The following is a 19,192-nucleotide window of genomic DNA, read 5'->3' as shown; positions in this document are numbered from 1 at the left end:
GACAGTGAACGGCCGATGATGTCGGACTCAGAGAAGCGCCGGTTCCCCCAGCAGCCGAATGACCCCCTAAAGCGCCTTTTGGGGGCGAGCAGCAGCTGCCAGGGGCCGGGACGACCCCTCAGCACCGCCAGTGGCCACAGCCCTTATCAGGGCTACCCCACGGTGACCTACTCAGCGGAAGGGGGGCCCTTTCCCGGGTCGCCTCAGGCCATGTGGCTGGAAAGAGACACCAGACCAGCGGGGTCCAGCCCGCCACCCCTGCTCCAGCCTGCGCCGGTGAGACCGAGCCGTTATAATGGGGAGATCCCATGGTAAATGTTTGAGGCCCAGTTCCAGATGGCGGGCTGGGCAAACAGCTGGTCTCAGGTGGAGATGGTGGGCTACCTCGCTGCCGTCGTGGAGGGGAAGGCCTGCGAGGCGTTGCTGGATGTACCTGTGTCCGGAGGGGTGGCGGGCTGGACCCCGCTGGTCTGGCGTCTCCTTCCTGCCACATGGCCTGAGGCGACTCGGGAAAGGGCCCCCCTTCCGCTGAGTAGGTCACCGTGGGGTAGCCCTGATAAGGGCTGTGGCCACTGGCGGTGCTGAGGGGTCGTCCGGGCCCCTGGCGGCTGCTGCTCGCCCCCAAAAGGTGCTTTAGGGGGTCACTCGGCTGCTGGGGGAACCGGTGCTTCTCTGAGTCCGACATCATTGGCCGTTCACTGTCCATCCTCCCGCTTCTGACACTAATGTAACGAATTTGGGTTCGTTGAGGATGAACACAAAGACTCAAACCTGTGGAGTTAAAAACTGCACTTTATTTCTTCTACGTCACCACCCGCCAGCAGCACTCCCGCGCCCAGACGAGAGAGAAACACAAGACAAGCCCGCCAAGAGCGCGGGCCCGAGAGAGAGAGAGAGAGAGAGAGAGAGAGAGAGAGAGAGAGAGAGAGAGAGAGAGAGAGACACCAAGGGGTGCGGAACCAGGGAACTATTTACATGGAAAACAGGCGATCTCCCCAGACTGTACACCCGTTTCACTGTTACCTGGATATCTCTTGGGGGATATCCTCTATATCCTCTTGGGGGGAATATCCTCTTGGGGGATATTCTAACAACAAGTGATTATAAGACAATCTGTCACAGTGCAATGAAATACAATATGCTGGACAGTATGCTTCTCAAAGCGCTTTGCAGGATAACAATAACAACAACAATTTTACAAGTCCTGGGAGAAAGAATATCATCAATATTAATAATAATAATAATAATAATAAACTTTATTTTATATAGCGCCTTTAAAGGTGGCTTTTTTTAAAAAAAACTTTTTTTAAATGCATTTGCATTTGCACACAGAGCAGTGTTTACTTGAACATGGAGATGCCATACTGAATAATTCCTGCACACAACCATTGCAGCGGAATTTGCATCATTTGGCAGGGCTATGATTCATACAAGTGGTGGTGGATTTGGAGACAAAATGTATTTACATTGGGTTGCTGTAAGTGGAGCACTAATAAGCCCAAAGCTCTACTTATTATTTTACAACAGAATGCACCTGACAAGCTGGACAGTATGCTTCTCAAAGCGCTTTACAGGATAACAACAACAATAACAACAACAATTTACAAGTTCTGGGAGGAAAAATATGATCAATATTAATAATAATAATAATGATAAACTTTATTTTATATAGTGCCTTTAAAGGTGGCTCCTCAAAGCGCTTTACAGGATAACAACCGATGAAACAACATTGGTTGGGGGTTGAAAATACCTGTGAAACCGGTTTGTTCACAATGTACTGTAGACACAGAGTGTTACACCGACGCATTAGCATGTTAAAGCGATTTCATTGAGGAGCCAGGTGCGATAATTGTTTTGTTCCTTGATACAGTATCTGATCTGCAAGGCCATTTGGCTGCAGCGAATGTGAATTCTGTCTGGCATTACCAGATTGTGAAAAAATAAAAGTATTTTAATCAAGATTCCCTTATAAAATTAACGTGAAACAAAACAAAAACTAAAAATAAGATACAATCTACAGACATTCACAACATAAACATATCTTAAAACATTTACATATATTGTTAAATTATTACTTTAGATATATTGTTACGACCCCAAGTGTCTAGGGGTAAAGGGGTGTAACATTTAGGATAATTCTTTTGGAAGCAAGGGGGTTTTGGTGAGGGACTAGGAAGCGTGATAAGAAGGGTAAGGAACTAGAGTGGTGCCAAAGGAAAGAAAATAACAAACAAAAATGGAGCTGGCTAGGACAGTGAGGGAAAGCTAATCTGACTACAAAAGAAAACCCGAAACACACGGTCTTCGGCGTCTTCAACACCCTAGCTAACCTGCACTGACTACCCAAAACCATACAAGACAAATGGCACTCACCCGTACTAAACTAGTGTACTAATAAAAAATCAACTATGTGTGTAAGTGTACCCAACAACCTAAACTAACCTTATATACAAAAGTTCACACAAAAACACAAGTGAACCAGAAAGACAAATAAGGGAAAACAAGAGTAATAAACAGGAGCAGGGTACAAAAGAACACAAAAGTTGAACATGACAAAACAAGGATGAACACACAAACAAACGAAAGTACAAAGAAACTAACAAAAAACCAACAAAACAACAAAGCCGAAGCTATACGAAAATACACACACACAAAGCAAAACAAACCAACAAACGAAGCCGAAGCAATAACCAAAAGCGAAGCAAAGCGAAGCGATAACTAAACGGGACCAAAGTCAAACGAAAGGCCTCCTCTTCCTGAAAACCTCCATGTTATATACTGAATAAGATGTGTTCTGATTGGCTGAGAGCTAATTGATGATGACATAAACTGAAAGTGTGGTGTAATGGTGGGTCAATGGGGAAGGGAGAACAATCAAGGGTCCGCAGTGTGGACATAACAGAAAAACACACACAGAACACACACTGGGACGTAACATATATACTTTAGGTTACTGAAACAGCCAGTTAATAAAATCATTGCAATTTTGTTCTTGTTTGGAGGTGGGGATATTCTGACAATTTGTCAAAGTGCAATGAAACAATAATTACGCTGGGTGAACGTTCCGAGGTCAAATTCTTCCGCGACAGGGGTACCTTTAAAGCGCAGACGATGGCACCGAAAATTTTTGGCGCGCCCTCTCTTTAAAGCCCTGGCCAAATACGAAGACAGTGCGTACAGTTATAATTCAAACTGAATTAAAAACTACTCCCGCAGAGAGAGAGACATACAGTACGAACGTGTTATTTTGAAATATAAAAAATTTCAATATACTTTAGGAGAAATTGAGTATCGGTGTGTATTTTTTCTTTAAAATACCAATAACAGCAACATACAGTTTACATAATATGTTTATGTTCCTAAATTAATATCGTTTATGACCTTTATGACCTTCGTTATGCTCCTCTGCGTTTTATGTTTAGCTACTAAAATTTCCCTTTAGTGGTAAAATTCCATATAAATATTCAATACTAAGCAGATTAAAATGTGCACAGTAAAGAGATTAAATGATTAAATCTTTTCACTAACGACCAATACACCACATTATCTTCCGTGTCGCATTAACATTGGAATGTTTTTTTTTACAAGTGTCAAAAGAAGCGATACACAACCTGTCTCCTCTATAACTCTTCAGTTTACAGAGAAATTCCGCCAGAGCCTCACAACATTGTCCAATAATACTCTTTTCGCGTCTAATTTTTAGTTAAGCAGGATTTGAGCTACAGACCATAACAGACCAAAAAACAGAATCCACCTGCGATTCGGGTGTTAAAAAAACGTGTTTACAAAGAAAGTGAAATACAGTAATACGACCAGCTATATAGATACATAGATTTAGAAATTTAGATCCTTACATTAATATCATGATGAATTTATTTAGATACGTGCTTACATATTCTCGATTATAAAACAGATAATTCCGGTCCTGGAATCTGACTGGCTGACACCCTTCTGAAGCGGTACCATAATCTCTGGTATACGGACGCCCCTGAAATTTGACTTGTTACTGTGTGATAAATTGTAAAGACGTAGATAAAAAAGTTTGGATTCTCATGTATCTGGTACAAGTATCTTTTAAAACAGTCTTTGTTGTGCTCTTGAGGATCCTTGTGATATTTTGAGCTCTGGTTGAATGATAAGTGTCGTTGTTTAAATAATTTTCGTTGTTAGAAATTTTGAAATGCTCTGTTAAAAGCAAGGGAGTTTTTATGTCTGTTATACTAAAAGAAAATGCCCGACGAACTAGGGATTGGACAGTTTTTCAGTGCTTGTACAATCGATGGAAATGTTCAAATAAATGTGCTAAAGAAATAAACAAAAAAAGTAATTTATTCCTTTATCATATTGGCTAGCTAATGTCCCGTCCTTGTTAGTTAGATCAACGAAATGCTGTGTTGTTACTTTTTGTCGATGAAAAAATAAAGTCTTTTCATTTAAAATGACGGTTACAAATAATGTAGACCAGCGTAATACTTTGAGTTTACAGCTTGTCCAAGGTCATTCATTATTAATAATATGAGTAATATCTTCGGTAAAGGCTTTGATGCATAAAATATTTCTGCATAATTAAAATATTTATGATAAAGGTAGGTTGTGTACTTTTGCCCAACTGAGCAATCTTGCTTTCATAAAATATACCAACTTTTTAATGACTGATGATTAACATGCTGTAATACACAGTTTAAATTTAAAAGCTCAAATGCTGTACATGAGAGGTTAAGTTTTATTGGCTCCTCCTGGTGGTTTTACAAGGTGATTCCGGATACTTTCTGGTATGACATCAAATGACGCGATACACCGCGTGATACTGCGTGATACTGCGTTTTGATGCGACACGCCCACCGGGGTATACTGCGAAATACCCCACCCATTTTGAATGGCTGCATCTGTACACTAATATTATGTCAATACTGAATATAATATTTTTTTCTCAATTCTGCTGCTCTGGAGTTTACTCTCAACAAACAACAAAACAAAAATCCTATCAAGATCTTATTGTAATGCTTTCTGCATTTCTGTTTTTTTAACAAAATCAATTAAGTCATTGTTACTCCTGATATAGTCCTGAGGAAGAACTTTAAAGAAAAGAATAGCTTTTAATTCAATGATTGCAAATGTTGTCTGCTTTGTATTCCATAGCAAAATTAAACTATCTGCTACACAAGGCTTATTTAAATTCCCTTCTAATTCTAGTTTTCTAGAAAAGCTGAAAGGCATGGCATTTTTTTCATGACAAAACAGTGTCGGTCTTGCTCACAAATATTTACAACATAATTTTTGTTCTTTACATTTCCCATTTTTTTTACTTAAACTTTTACCTCCACTGGGCTGTACACTAGCATTACCCTTTAGACTACTGGAATTTGCGTAATGTTTATTCTTTTTTACAGTTAGTATAGATTTTCCAGTGAAATAAAGGAGTAAAAAGGAAGGACAGGTTGAAAAGTAATTGTTTTAAATACCTGGTTATTCTAAACAGAAAATACTATAGAGCTTCCAAATGATGCCTGAAACTGCTATTGTAGTGCAGGGCTATTAGGGTATTTTGGTGTTCTAATCTCCAAAAAGATGTTTAGTTATTTCTGCTTCATTGTTCATTTTAAATCATGTGTGAAAAACAAAGATCGTTTACAGTTTTCTTTCAGATCCACAAATAAGAACATAGTTACCTGAAATTCCAAAATCAAAGATTGCTAAATTCACTGTCATCAGTTCAGGAGGTCTTAACTTGGTCTTCCGTTTGAAAGTCATGAAAATGACATAGCCATTTCCTATGGTTGACATAATCCCTAAAAAATATAATGGGAAAAAAAGTTGTGGTTTGAAAAGTTGGATTTAACAATACTTCCACTCCAACAACAGATTTAAAAAATGTATGTTAAGAATTAAATGATTAATATATGTTATTGTCACATTATCATTTAAAGCAGCAGGCAACATACAAAATCTATAATTCATGAGCATTAAAAAAACACTAAACAAAATTTTTATTAAATTAGTTACAAATGCTTTATTTATGCACTTTCTTGATGAACACCAGTGGTCCTTTTCCTTTTGCCAAATCCTTTGCAAAAACATAATGATTCACCTTTAAAAACATGATAGTTACATGATTCCATATAGTTAGGCCATAGGTGACTAGGAAGTGTCTCTAGGAATCTAGATAAAGAGTGTAACACCTGGCAGTGTAAACATTTTCAGCTTCGAGGCAAAGGGAATATTTGCTGAGATGTAGGGGGCCCAGATGAATGATAAATGATCAAAGCAATCGTAAAGTTTACTTTGGTTTACTTAATTAAGCACTAGGTAAATGATAATGTGTCAATCAACAATTCAGGAAGACACCACATAAGAAGATGAAGGACAGGGGCAGATAAGACCACAAAAGAAAGATCCAAGGTAAGAGTTCCTTGTTAGAGATCACCCAGGAAGCCAAGAGAGAGAAAGAGTCTTTATTATCTCCATGGGGTGAGGGGAACAAGTTGTTTTACAGCAGCAGTGTTGATGTACAGATGGACAGAAGAAAAAAAAAACTCAGACAGGAACAACAATATACATATAAATCAAGTAAGTAACGATATGGCTACAGATATGAGTGAGAACTTAAATCTCATTCATATTTGGAGTTGGGAACCTGTGTTCTGATGGGAGTAACTGGAAATTATTCAACAAGGGGAGTGAAGGATCGTCACAGATGGATTTTGCTTTTCGCAAAATACCTCTATGATAGATGGAGGAGAGGGCAGGAAGATCAACACTAATGACCTTCTTACATGTTTGACCAGACTAAAGGTAAGTATCTGAACTTTGTTAAGAAAGCTGGCTATTCTGTAGTTTTTAGGTAACTAATTTCCTGAGTGAAAAATCCGTCTTCTGGTTTGTGGGAGCATTTTAGAATAGGGAGATAGGTTCTCATTCATTTGGTAGCATCTAGGTTTATAGAGACAGATATTTAAACGCATGGTCTATTATACATAGTTGAGAAGGTATCTTATCTCTTCTTTTAGCCTCTGTAGGCATTATTTAACAGTTGAATACTTGGTAACAGTCTGGGATTTTCTGGTTGGTTAGCATGTTAGGCCTCTAGGATGCCTTATTGTAAATTTGTATAAAGGTTACTTGTGTGTTGTGTATAATTTAGTGTGTGTATTGTCATTGTTAATCAACATATGTTTAACCAAGTGTGCCTGAATTATTAATCTTTTAATCAAAACTGTGCCAGATGACAAAGAAATCCTGTGCTCACTAATCATACCAACTGCTCGGTTATTTGCATGGCAGAAATCTATACAAGTTGGGGGTCATTATTATTTATTTTACTCCTTTATTAATTCGCTCAATAATTTTTTTCTTCATTTTTGTATGTCCCATTTGTAACAATATAAATATGCTAGGATTTTTTTCTGGACTGTTTACTGTGTACAGTACATAGCAGTATTAAAAATGTCACTTTATCAATTTTCAGTATTCTAGAAAGAACAGATATGCTTTTAAATTGAAATATTATTATCAATGCAATACTGATTTTCTAGATAAAACTCAATGAGAAATTCAACGTTCTTTAACATTATCCATGTATTAGCAACATTTAATTGTTACATATTAAATATAGCTTACTTTGAGGTAGTCATGAGAAGATACATCAAAAATGTGTTAAATTAAATGAGTCTTTACATATTTTGGTAAGTCTAATGTCTGCGTAATTTTTAACATAACAGCTTCTCTGTTTGCTGGGAAAATGATACACAAATAAACATTGTCTTTACACTCTTCCATAAAAAAGAGTGTCATTTAGTGGAGTCATTTAATTATTTTTATCCACCAATTATTATTTTTTTTATTTTTGTTGGTGTTTCTTTATTGTGTTAATCAATACTGTAGAATTATTTTTCAAAAATGAAAGACCAAGAAAAGGATTAAGACATTATATACAGATGCAGCCATTCAAAATACGTGGTAAAACCCCATACTGCATAAAATTATCTGCAGAATAGCGCGGAATACCGCAGTATGTGATTGGTTGGCCAAAATGACCGAAAGGTGGCACTTGTGGTGCATTGGTTGTTAGTGAAACGATTGCTTTATTTAATCTCTTTACTGTGCATGTTTAAGTCCGCTTAATATTAAATATTAATATGGAATTTTAAAACTAAAGGGAAATTTTGGTAGCTGGGCATAAAAAGAAGAGGAGCATAACGTCCCTGAAAATTATAAACTATATTAATTTAGGGATATAAATATATTATCAAACTGTATATGGCTGGAAGTGGTAGATTAAATAAAAAATACACAACAGTATTCCACTTTCTTCATAAACATTTTAAGCATCAAAGTCTTTCATTCAGTTACTTACTGTGGTTATTTTGGAAAAGTTTTTACATGCTCATTCTGACTATATTAAGTTTATATAATTTATAAAAAGTTATAATGTTTTAACCTTTTCTATGAATACCCGCTCTCATTATAGCAGTAAAAAAAAGCATTTGTTTTAGAATTTGATTGATAGGGAATATATAATATGGAATCACATATCTAAAGAAATTAATAACTATTTAAGGATTTATTTATGTCCATATAGCTCAAAGTATTACTGTAGTCCACTTTCTTTGTAAACATCTGCATCAACCCGACTCATTCACTCGTGATTACTTGAAAATATTTTGCCTGCCCTTTTCAGCTGTAGCTTAAGTTGTTAAGCGGCACGTTGGTGTAATGGCTTTGGCATGTTTGGAGTTTTCCCTTAACATATAAACATTTCTTTGAAAAACTAAAATAGTAAATATTACGGACGCTATATTGAATTTTTTGGTATTTTTTAATTTCACAATATATTTGAAGTTAAGTGATGTATTAATAACACTAATAATTTCAAATGGCTTGTATTTTAAAATTGAATTTTGTTCGGGGTGATTTGTCACTGTTTTCACAACTTACAATTTATTAAACATCTATTTTTTGAGATAGGGTGTTCCAGACCTCTGTTTAATTTCTGAAACTCCCTCTTTATTTTCCTGTTTTCACACAGATAAGAATAAACTACAGATATCTTTTCACAGACAGAAAGATGTTCTGTGCTCAATAGCTCTTTTACCACAGTACTCATTATGTTACATTTTTAAGCATCAGTCGAAACATTCTGAAGTCTGTCAAAATTATAAAAAATGTTACCAAATAGTATAGGTGAAACTGTTACCTGTCCTGGATAAAGCGGTTAGAAAATATGTGGATTTATACTTGTAAAAACGTTCCAATTATTAATGCGATACGGAAGATATTATTAATAATACTGTAAATGACCTAGGACAATCTGTAAGTTGAAGATTTATAGAGGAGGCATGTTGAGTTTTTTCCTTTCAGCTTGGAATTAACTTTCACCTATTAGGCAAGGAGTGTTACACCCCGTTGTATTTGTTATGTAGAATAGACAGTTCTGCCTGATGGATGGGAATGAATTTTCAGCAGCATGCTCTGTTAGCATTGATGCTCTTTAGCATTAGGCAACCAGCAATCAAATTTCCTGTTTTTTCTTAACACTCGTTTCTCCATGCTTTTAAAACTTGAACAAAGACATGCCACATTCATACAGCACGATGGTGTATAGTTTTAAAGCCAATACAGTATAGCTTGTGGGAAATATATTAATTTGTCCTGCATCAAAGTTTAACTCATTCAGAGCGTCCTGCATTACAAACTGAGCATTTCATTGTCAATTGCAACAGTATCAACAGCAATGTAGTTAAAAGGAATATGTCAAAATTTTTCCAAAATAATCACAAGTGAAAAAGTTGAGGGATTCGATAACAGAGAAATCATAACAATAACCCCAAGATGTTTCATGCTAATCATGCAATCCAACTGAAAGAAGGGGACTTAAATCAACATGGAAAGACTAAATATTTTCATTGACAAAAAATAACGTCATACTATCTCATTTAATCTGATTGTTTTGTTGCTGTGCAGACTGTTAAACAAGAGGAAAAGAGCATCTCTTTCTTCAAAGCATTTCGTTTATCCGATCACGTATTCGTTTCCAATCATACAAAGTAAGTTTTGAGAATCTCTGATTCACCATGCCTATGTTTTCCCGGAGACTGCAAGGCAAGGCCCTTTTGCCTCTAGCCAGATGTGGTCCATCCCCAGTAAATTTCAAAAATCACAAAATTACAAAACAGAACGGCAGTGTAACGTTCGGCTCTGGCTTTTACCATCTGTGCCGATGCACTGCACAAACAATCTCTCATCCTTCTCTTGACTGATGGGCAAAAGTTGGATATCTGGGAGAACTGTATGTGGCATTGGCATCTGTGAATTCTGTTGTGGCACAAAGCCTTCAAACCACAGGCATTTTAAAGATTGCAATTATTGAAAATGCTCACAGCTTTTATTTAAACAATATCGAGTACCTGATTGCATTTTTAGAAACCCTAATTTGAATAAAGCGGGTCCCATGTGTAAGCGAGCTCATAACGCGAGAAGGCATTAGGCTACATTTTTATGCATCAGTTGAAACATTCAGAAGTTTCTCTAAAACAAACATATAACATAATATTGTAAGGCACGATGGGCAACTGATTCTTTCAATTTTAAAGAAAATAAGAAACAATTACGTGTGCTTGCCTAAATTAGACATTGCCTGACTTTAAATAGATAGGTTTAGATAGTTAAAAACACTTTTTATGCATGAAGAATGGGTGATTTTCTTCTGCGCGCTCAGCTTAGAGTCTTTAGAGTTTTTTACTTTATAATTAAACATTTTAAACACTTTAATTTTGTAACACAACAACGCATTCTGTACAGAAATAAAATCACGTTTTATACAGGTGTTAAGCAGATCAGCAGGTTGCTGACAAAATAGTGCACCGCCCACAAACCGTTTTACAGCTTCTATTTTTTTTTCATTTAGAAAAGTTTCATCTATACAAATACCACAGACTATTATCGATTGTTTTTTCTGAATGTCACACTTAGTTCAATTTTTATATTTACATCTAAAAAAGAAAGTCAGGTGTTAGCATAAGCTATTAGTAATCAATAATATTAAAATTCTCAATGTAATAATCTGTTGCATTTATTCCACATCTTGTAAAAACATTTATCAGAATAAATTATGAATATCAGAAAATAAGTAAAATACAAACTTATAAAGTAAAAAACTGAAGGTAAAATATAATTTGAAATTAAGACAGGATACAATTTTTTCTGTCTCTTCCTACTCTCTCTCACCTGCTTTGATTCGGAAACGGAATGATTAAAAATGAGAGGGAATGTTTTCGTGCCAGCCAGCGCATTATCATCTCGCACCAGAGGGAAGGGAAAAAAGCTGGTAGTGCTTGTGTCATTTATTTTGGTCTCCATCACTGTGCCCAGTGATATAATTTTTATATAAACAAGATCTACTACCTGGTTCAATTTTCAAAAACCTTATTTTGAATAAAGTGAGTGAATAAACTGAGTTCATAAACCTGATCACATACTGTAAAGTTTTCAGTGATTTGTTTGTGTATATTCCAATCACAGCGGGGGCAGGATGTGTGGGGAAAGGTTTAGGCTGCAACTGAATTGGGGCTCTGTATTCTTCACACCTGAAACCTTGTTTTCTCTGAAAGCGTTTTCTTCCCTCTTTAACTGATCTTTTGCAGCCTACCCATGCTGACACAGCTCCCTACGTGAATTCTAGTTCTTGACTGAGAAGGCTTTAGAGAACTTTAAAGCAGTTGTAAATATGAGGTTTTTATTAATTTTTTACTTAAGCGTATGGAGGAGTGTCAGAGCCCCCCCACGGATAGACTGATAAAGCAATAGGGAAGTGTTAAATATCCAGTGATTGCAAAGGGTGCGACTGTAGCAGCCACAAATAAAAAATAAACTTTGTTTTTCTCCTGATGGTAATTGTCACGTTTCACTTCCTTGCGTAACAATCATAACGTTCTCATCAGGTTTGATTTGTTTTTTTCGAAACCGTGATCTTGACATGCAGGTGTGAAGTAGAGTTAACAGTTTCAGATTTAAAAGGTTATTAATAATATATTCCGTATCGCATTAACATTGGTATGTTCTTACAAGTGTAATAGAGGCGATACACAACTTGTCTCGTCTATAACTTCAGTTTACAGAGAAATTCTGCCAGAGCCACACAACATTGTCTAATAATACTCTTCTTGTGTCTAATTTCCAGGGAATAACCCTGTTACAAAAGGGAACAGGGCATCGGTCCTTGACTATGGTTAAACAGTGCATACAATGTCTGGTGTAGTTTAAGCATTCACCTTTCTGTAATCTGTACAGAACCAAGACCTCTCATCAATGTTTGGTACTAATAAACAGGGGGGCTTCACGAACTTCCTTCTTTGAACTCAACTGCGCCCCAGTAAATAATGTACAGTTTATCACCTTCTGCAATGCTTCTAGTTTAGCAGGATTTGTGCAGCAAGCACATTGTTAAATGGGGATGACATTACCCACGTCTATATCACTGTACGACACAGGTTTGAGTCGGAGTGTCTGTTAATAAAACTGCATGATTTCTTTTTCTGTTTCAGCTAAATTATGGCAAAATAGAGCCAAATCTGTCAGAATCTCGGAGTTTAATAAGCAAGAGCGTATTCTTGTTCACATAACAAGAACATTGGCATCTGGACAGTGTACATTAGTAAACAACAGAGAGAGTGACTGGCTCAATTGAAGGTGTAACCCGTCTGTCTTCACTGTTATGGTACGGTTTCAACATATGGATAAGCTGCTTACTGGCGATTGTAAAAATAACCAATTTTCTCTCCTTTGTTTAACTGAAAGAATTCCACAAAGAAATCCTTAATCACAAAACCATCACTTAATTTATCCAGATACACAAATTCACACCAGAACCAACAGCAAGCTATAATAGTGGTCTATTTTTATGTATTTACTATATAAGAAACAAACTGAAAGTTGATATGGCCAGCAGCCATATCACTCTGCAACTCACAACTGGCAACTCACTGAAGCCAAGCAGGTGTGAACCTGGTCAGTACCTGGATGAGAGACCTCCTGGGAAAAACTAAGGTTGCTGGTGAAAGAGGTGTTAGTGGGGCCAGCAGGGGCCAGCAGGGACACTATACTGCAGTGGTTCTCAAACTGTGGTACGCGTACCGGGAGTGGTACGCGGAGTGCCGCTAGGTGGTACGCCAAATGACCCTGGAACTGTGTCGTGTGCGCTGAAAAATTGGGATGGGTTTTCATATTTTGTATTTTAATACGTGTCGAATACGCAGCCTACGTACTACGATACAGTGCGCGCTAATACTTCAGTGAACACAAGAGATACTCTGTAATTCTATACCACTCTATAGGAATGTGTGCTACGGACGCAAGTGACCAATTGTATTTAAAAAAGCTACTGTATCTCCAGCAAATAGGGAGGAAGGAGAATGTGCGTGATTTTGGAACAATGCCAACGTTGTAAACACAGGAATGCATAGAAATACGTGCTACGAACGCTGGTAAGCTTGTGAGCACAGGAAAGCGTGATAGATAACAGAAAAATATTTAAGAACAGTTCTAAGTTAATTTGAGAAAAATACACCTAGCATCTCTGTGTTTCGCTCCCATGCGCATGAAATTAAAACTTTAAATAAATACGGAAATAAAAACGGAAACGCGGAAAAATGCAAGCTTGCGGATTGCTAAAGCAGGTAAGCCCCACACTATTTGTGAAGAACTTTGTTTACCGTTGGCAAAAGAGCTGACACGTATAATGTGTGGAGAAAAAGCTGCTAAACAGCTCGACCTGCTGCCCCCCCGAAAGACACAGTCATTCATAGAATTATTGAAATGAAGGATGATATCAAAAGTATGCTGATAGAGCGCGTTAAGATGAGCAGATGTTTTTCACTGCAATTAGATGAGTCTGTAGTCGATTTGGCCAATTTGCTCGTTTACATTAGATACGGGTTTGAGGGTACGTCCCATGAGGACTTTCTGTTCTGTAAGCCGCTACCCACAGGAACTACAGGAGAGCACATATTTCAGCTTCTGGATGAATTTATCGAAGAGAATGGCATCGACTGGATAAAATGTGTTGGAGTTTGTACAGACGGTGCTAGAGTGATGACAAGCCGACATAACGGTGTAGTTGCACGAATTAGAGAGGTTGCACCAGAAATGAATGGATGCATTGCAACATCCGCGAGACCTTTGCCGTCAAGAAAATGCCTGACGATTTAAAATGTTAGACTCTGTTGTGAATTGTATCAAGGCTCGAAAAAGTAATTCACATCTGCTTTGCTCGACTAAACAGTCTCACCCCTCTCACTGAAATGGTGCATTTTTATTAGTTGTTGTTACTGTTTTTTTTCTGTAAAACACTTTGAGAAGCCACCTTTAAAGGCACTATATCAAATAAAGTTTGTTATTATAATAATATTTATTATATGTATGTGTGAGTGTGTGTGCACGCGCGCTCATGTTGGGCATTGAGAATTTCTGGGGTTCCTATGAGATGATGACTTGTAGGTGGTACTTGGATGCTTTGGTTGGATCAGGGGTGGTACTTGGTCCAAAAAGTTTGAGAACCACTGCTATACTGTAAACAGGCGCCTCCTTCGGATGAGACATAAAACAGAGGTCCTGACTCTCTGTGGTCATTAAAAATCCCAGGGCGTTTCTCAAAAAGAGTAGGGGTGTAACCCCAGCGTCCTGGCCAAATTTCCTATTTTATTCCTATTACATGGCCTCCTAATAATCCCCATCTATGAATTGCCTTCATTACTCTGCTCTCATCCCCACTGATAGCTGATGTGTGGTGAGCGTTCTGGCACACTATGGCTGCTGTCACATCATCCAGGTGGATGCTGCACATTGGTGGTGGTGGAGGGGAGTCCCCATTACCTGTAAAGCGCTTTGAGTGGAGTGTCCAGAAAAGCACTATATAAGTGTAAGTAATTATTAATGCTCTGATCGCGCTTTGAACCATTGGGTGCAGCGCGCTACATTACAGTGCTTTGTCTATTACCACTACAAGGACAATAACATTTTTTTTTAAAAGAAACTGATGTCAAAATGTTTCTGAAATGTCCCCATGTGATATTTTAGCTGCTTAGTTACACGATTCCATATTTATATAACTATCAAGTGGTATTAAAAAATACAAAATTTTTTACAATTACAGCAAGTGGTGTTCTTACTACGTATTCTTAGAAAAGGATAAAACTTTATAACTTTTTATGAAGTACAGTATAAGTATATAAATTTTATAATATTAGAACAAGCACGTTGAAACTGTAACCAAACCCACTGTAAGTTACCAAGCTAAAGACTTTGATGCATAAAATATTTATGAAAAGGGTAGAATACTGTTAGGTACGTTTTCATATTTAGCTATCACAACCATCTACTTTGCGTACATTAGATTACTGTATGTACAGTATAACATTACAGTACTGTTTTTGTTTTCTGCTACCAAAATTTACCTTTGGATTTTCTCTATGTGAATGTAAAGCTGAAAAAGGCACATTACATTCACACGCTACAGCATAATAACAGTTTAAAATTAATAAAAGTCTAAACAGTGTACAGCTTAAATTCTATAATTAGAAAAGACTGTCCCTCAGCATATACCGGGATTCAAAACCAGGTGTTTTCCGGTAACAGCACAAAAGCTCCACACGGGACGCACAGCTGCTCAACCACAAACTACTGCAGTATCCTTCACGCATTCTGAATGGCTGAATCTGTACAGTATGTATAATAGATAAACTTCATTCCTCCATTTAATTTAAGTTACTTTAAATAATAATATAAAACATATAAGGTACTCTATAGCTCAAACAGGTATCAACCCATACAAGTTTCAAGATGTTTAAAGTTTTACACATATTTTATGTGGTAGATTTAAAGAAATTGTTAAATGTTGAATAAAAACTCAGAGCCTACAGTGGCTACTAATTATACTTTCAAGAACGTTACTGTTAAAAGAATTACTATAAATACACTTATAATAAAAAGGTACCTCTAAGGTTGAGGTAAAGACAGCTAATGTAAAACATGTTGCTAAGGGAGATGGAAAATATTCAACGTATTGTTTGAATTTTGTTTTATCAAACAAAGAAGAAATCATGGCAGGTGATTTCTCTGAAAAAGAATGTGGATTTTTTTTGTATGATGATACAATTCCATTCCTTTCTGGCAGAAAAGCTGTCTATAGAGGTTGGAACTATATTCAGTCTATATATATATCAAAGTCTACAATGGCTTCCTCACTGAATTTTAAGAACTGTCTCAACACAATGTGCAAGTGTATTGTTTTTTATAATGTTACTGGTCAGCAATATAATGTAATAACGCCACTCATATTATGCCATATTATGTATAGATCCATAGGTAATAACTGGCCGGTTAAAATCTTAACGTGAACACTGAATCTAGAAAAGAGAGGGTGTCTGAAATCCTCTTACTTCAAATACAGTGTTGTAAATTTTGAACAGTATCATTTGTTTTTTCACTGATGCAATTGTTATTTTAAATCTTTCAGATTTATTGTTTTGAGAAAATTGCTTTTTTGTATTACCTGGGCAGGCAAGGTTCTAACAAATAATTCAGCAAAAAACTAAAGGAAATAGTGCAAGTTTACATCAATGTTCAAATGTTAAAATGCTTTGTTATTACTTTGCCTGGAATATTAATAGACAAATGCACAAGAAACACCACTTATATTTTACATAAACTAAAACTTCCAAAAATAATTACAAAATTAAATCTTAACAGTATTATTCTTCATTTATCAAATGTGACCAAATGTCAAAATATAAAATTAATTTGTAAGGCATATCAACATAAAATAATCAGCAAAAGTGCACGTCCATCCATGCGAATTACTCACACAATGTGCATATGCTCTAGCTCTTACGCTTGTCCTTTGCTAAAAGTTTGCAAGAGACAATTTCTGGTATTGTGCCTGATTATGTCAGCTGAATTTCCTGATTCATAAACAAAGCAGTTCATTTGCTTCTGAAAAAAAAACCATGAATGATCTCTTTCATTCAGAGTTTATCATATGATGAGCATTACAAAGGCATACAAATTGTGGACTTTTGCACTCTTTGAAATTAGAATTTTTTCAGCAGCAGTGAAAAACATATTTTACAAAAAACATCAGTGTCCACCATCTATATTTATATTTGATCAAATACATAATGTGAACTTATTTTGTAAGTAAAATGCTTTATGTCCAAGGTTTGCAAATTCTGTTCTGTCCTCCTTATCTTGTTTCTCTTCCTCTGACCCTCTAGAGGACAAAATACAGTTACTTGACTGTGCTCTTTTATCTACCCTCGACACCTTTGCTCCTTTAAAAACTCGAACCATCTCCTTCTCTCACCCTGCCCCCTGGTACAATGACCATCTGCGATCCATGAAGGCAGCCTCTCGCAAACTTGAGCGTAGGTGGCGTCTTTCTGGCCTAAATGTACATTATCAGGCTTGGAGAGATTACTTATCTGAATATAAGGTTACTATAGAGTCTGCTAGATCCACCTACTTCTCTCACATCATTGAAAATCACCAAAACAACCCCAGACATCTTTTCTCCACCATCAACAGACTGCTCAAGCCAAACTGCCACACCACATAACCTGCCTCATCACAACTTTGCAACACATTCTTAGATTTCATTAGTTCTAAGATTGACAACATCCGGCATCACATTCTCTCCACTACGCATATCATTTCCATACCTCCTCCCTCCTCATCCAACTTCTCTGGTTCCCTTCTCTCCAGCTTCTCTCTTCTTGACTCAGCATTCCTCAATAAACAAGTTACACACATGAAACCCACCACATCTATTTTAGATCCCATTCCCACCACCTTATTTCAGTCCTGTATCTCTTTTCTCTGTCCCATTGTCCTCAATATTATACATGAATCCATGAGCACTGGCATTGTACCAACGGTCCTCAAAACTGCTGCCATTTCCCCTGTGCCAAAAAGTCCTAACATTTTTAACAATTTTTGCTCAAACTTACCCTTTCTTGCTAAAATTCTAGAATGTGCTGTCACACTTCAGTTACATAACCACCTCATGACAAACAACGTTTTCGAACCCCTCCAATCTGGCTTCCATCAGCTTCACAGCACAGAAACTGCCCTGGTCAAAGTCACTAACAATCTTCTAATAGCTTCTGTTTCTGGTTCTCTCTCTATACTCATTCTTCTTGATCTCAGTGCTGCTTTTGACACTGTTGACCATAACATCTTACTTTCTCATCTTGAGACTGTGTTTGGAGTTTCTGACACTGCTCTCAAATGGTTCAGATCTTACTTCACTGATCGCTGTCACTTTGTCTCTCTCAATGAGTACAAGTCTGAAATTGGTCTTGTTAAGTCTGGTGTTCCTCAGGGCTCAATACTTGGCCCCTTGCTCTTCAGCATTTACATGTGTCCACTTGGTCAGCTTTTAAGATCACATGGCCTCAGCTTTCATTTTTACGCTGACGATACTCAAATATACATCCATACCAAACTTGACACTGATTTGGCTGTCTCTATTCTATCTAATTGCATCTCTGACATACAAATTTGGATGACTCAAAACTTCCTTCATCTTAACTGCGACAAGACTGAAGTCATGCTTATTGGCACCCCTATCAACTTCGTAAAGCCAGTCCTGTAACCCTACCTGTAGATGGTTCCGTACTTGAGCTTCAATCAAAATTGAAAAACCCTGGGGTTATATTCGATTCTGGCTTAACATTTGACTCACATGTGCAGCATACTGTCAAAACATTTTTTTTTTCACCTCAGAAATATCGCTAGACTACGCCCTATGCTATCACTAACTGTGGCTGAAAAGCTGATCAACACATTTGTGTTCTCTTGAATTGACTACTGTAATGCTCTACTCGCTGGGGTATCTAAATCTACTCTGAACAAACTGCAGTATGTCCAAAATTCAGCAGCCAAAATCCTGACCAGGTCTAGTGCAAGTGTTCACATTACTCCTATCCTGGAGTCCTTGCACTGGCTTCCGGTCAAATTCCGTGTAGACTTTAAAATCCTCATGCTCACCTATAAGGCTCTGCATGGCTTGGCACCTTAGTACCTGTCTGAACCATTATCGCCCTACTCCCCACCTCGCAACCTTCGCACTTCTAATTCTGCTCTCCTTACTGTCCCCCAAGCCCGTCTACATTGTATGGGTGACAGGGCCTTCTCCTATTAT

General features: G+C 37.2%; 1 protein-coding gene across 1 annotated transcript in view; it reads right to left on the bottom strand.

Annotated features, from left to right (window-relative positions):
- The window catches only part of opn5 (opsin 5), a 47,681-nt gene that overhangs the window by 15,931 nt on the left and 12,558 nt on the right, over positions 1-19,192 (bottom strand). Inside the window, exon 3 of the mRNA XM_088908823.1 lies at positions 5,670-5,789. Coding sequence (XP_088764949.1) covers positions 5,670-5,789 — 120 coding nt within the window. The remainder of the gene's footprint in view (positions 1-5,669; positions 5,790-19,192) is intronic.

The sequence above is a fragment of the Atractosteus spatula genome, chromosome 2, assembly GCF_055471065.1.
Source record: "Atractosteus spatula isolate fAtrSpa1 chromosome 2, fAtrSpa1.hap1, whole genome shotgun sequence".
Classification (NCBI taxonomy): domain Eukaryota; kingdom Metazoa; phylum Chordata; class Actinopteri; order Semionotiformes; family Lepisosteidae; genus Atractosteus; species Atractosteus spatula.
Note: the sequence above shows the minus strand (reverse complement) of the source record. Positions and strands in the feature narration are given on the sequence as shown.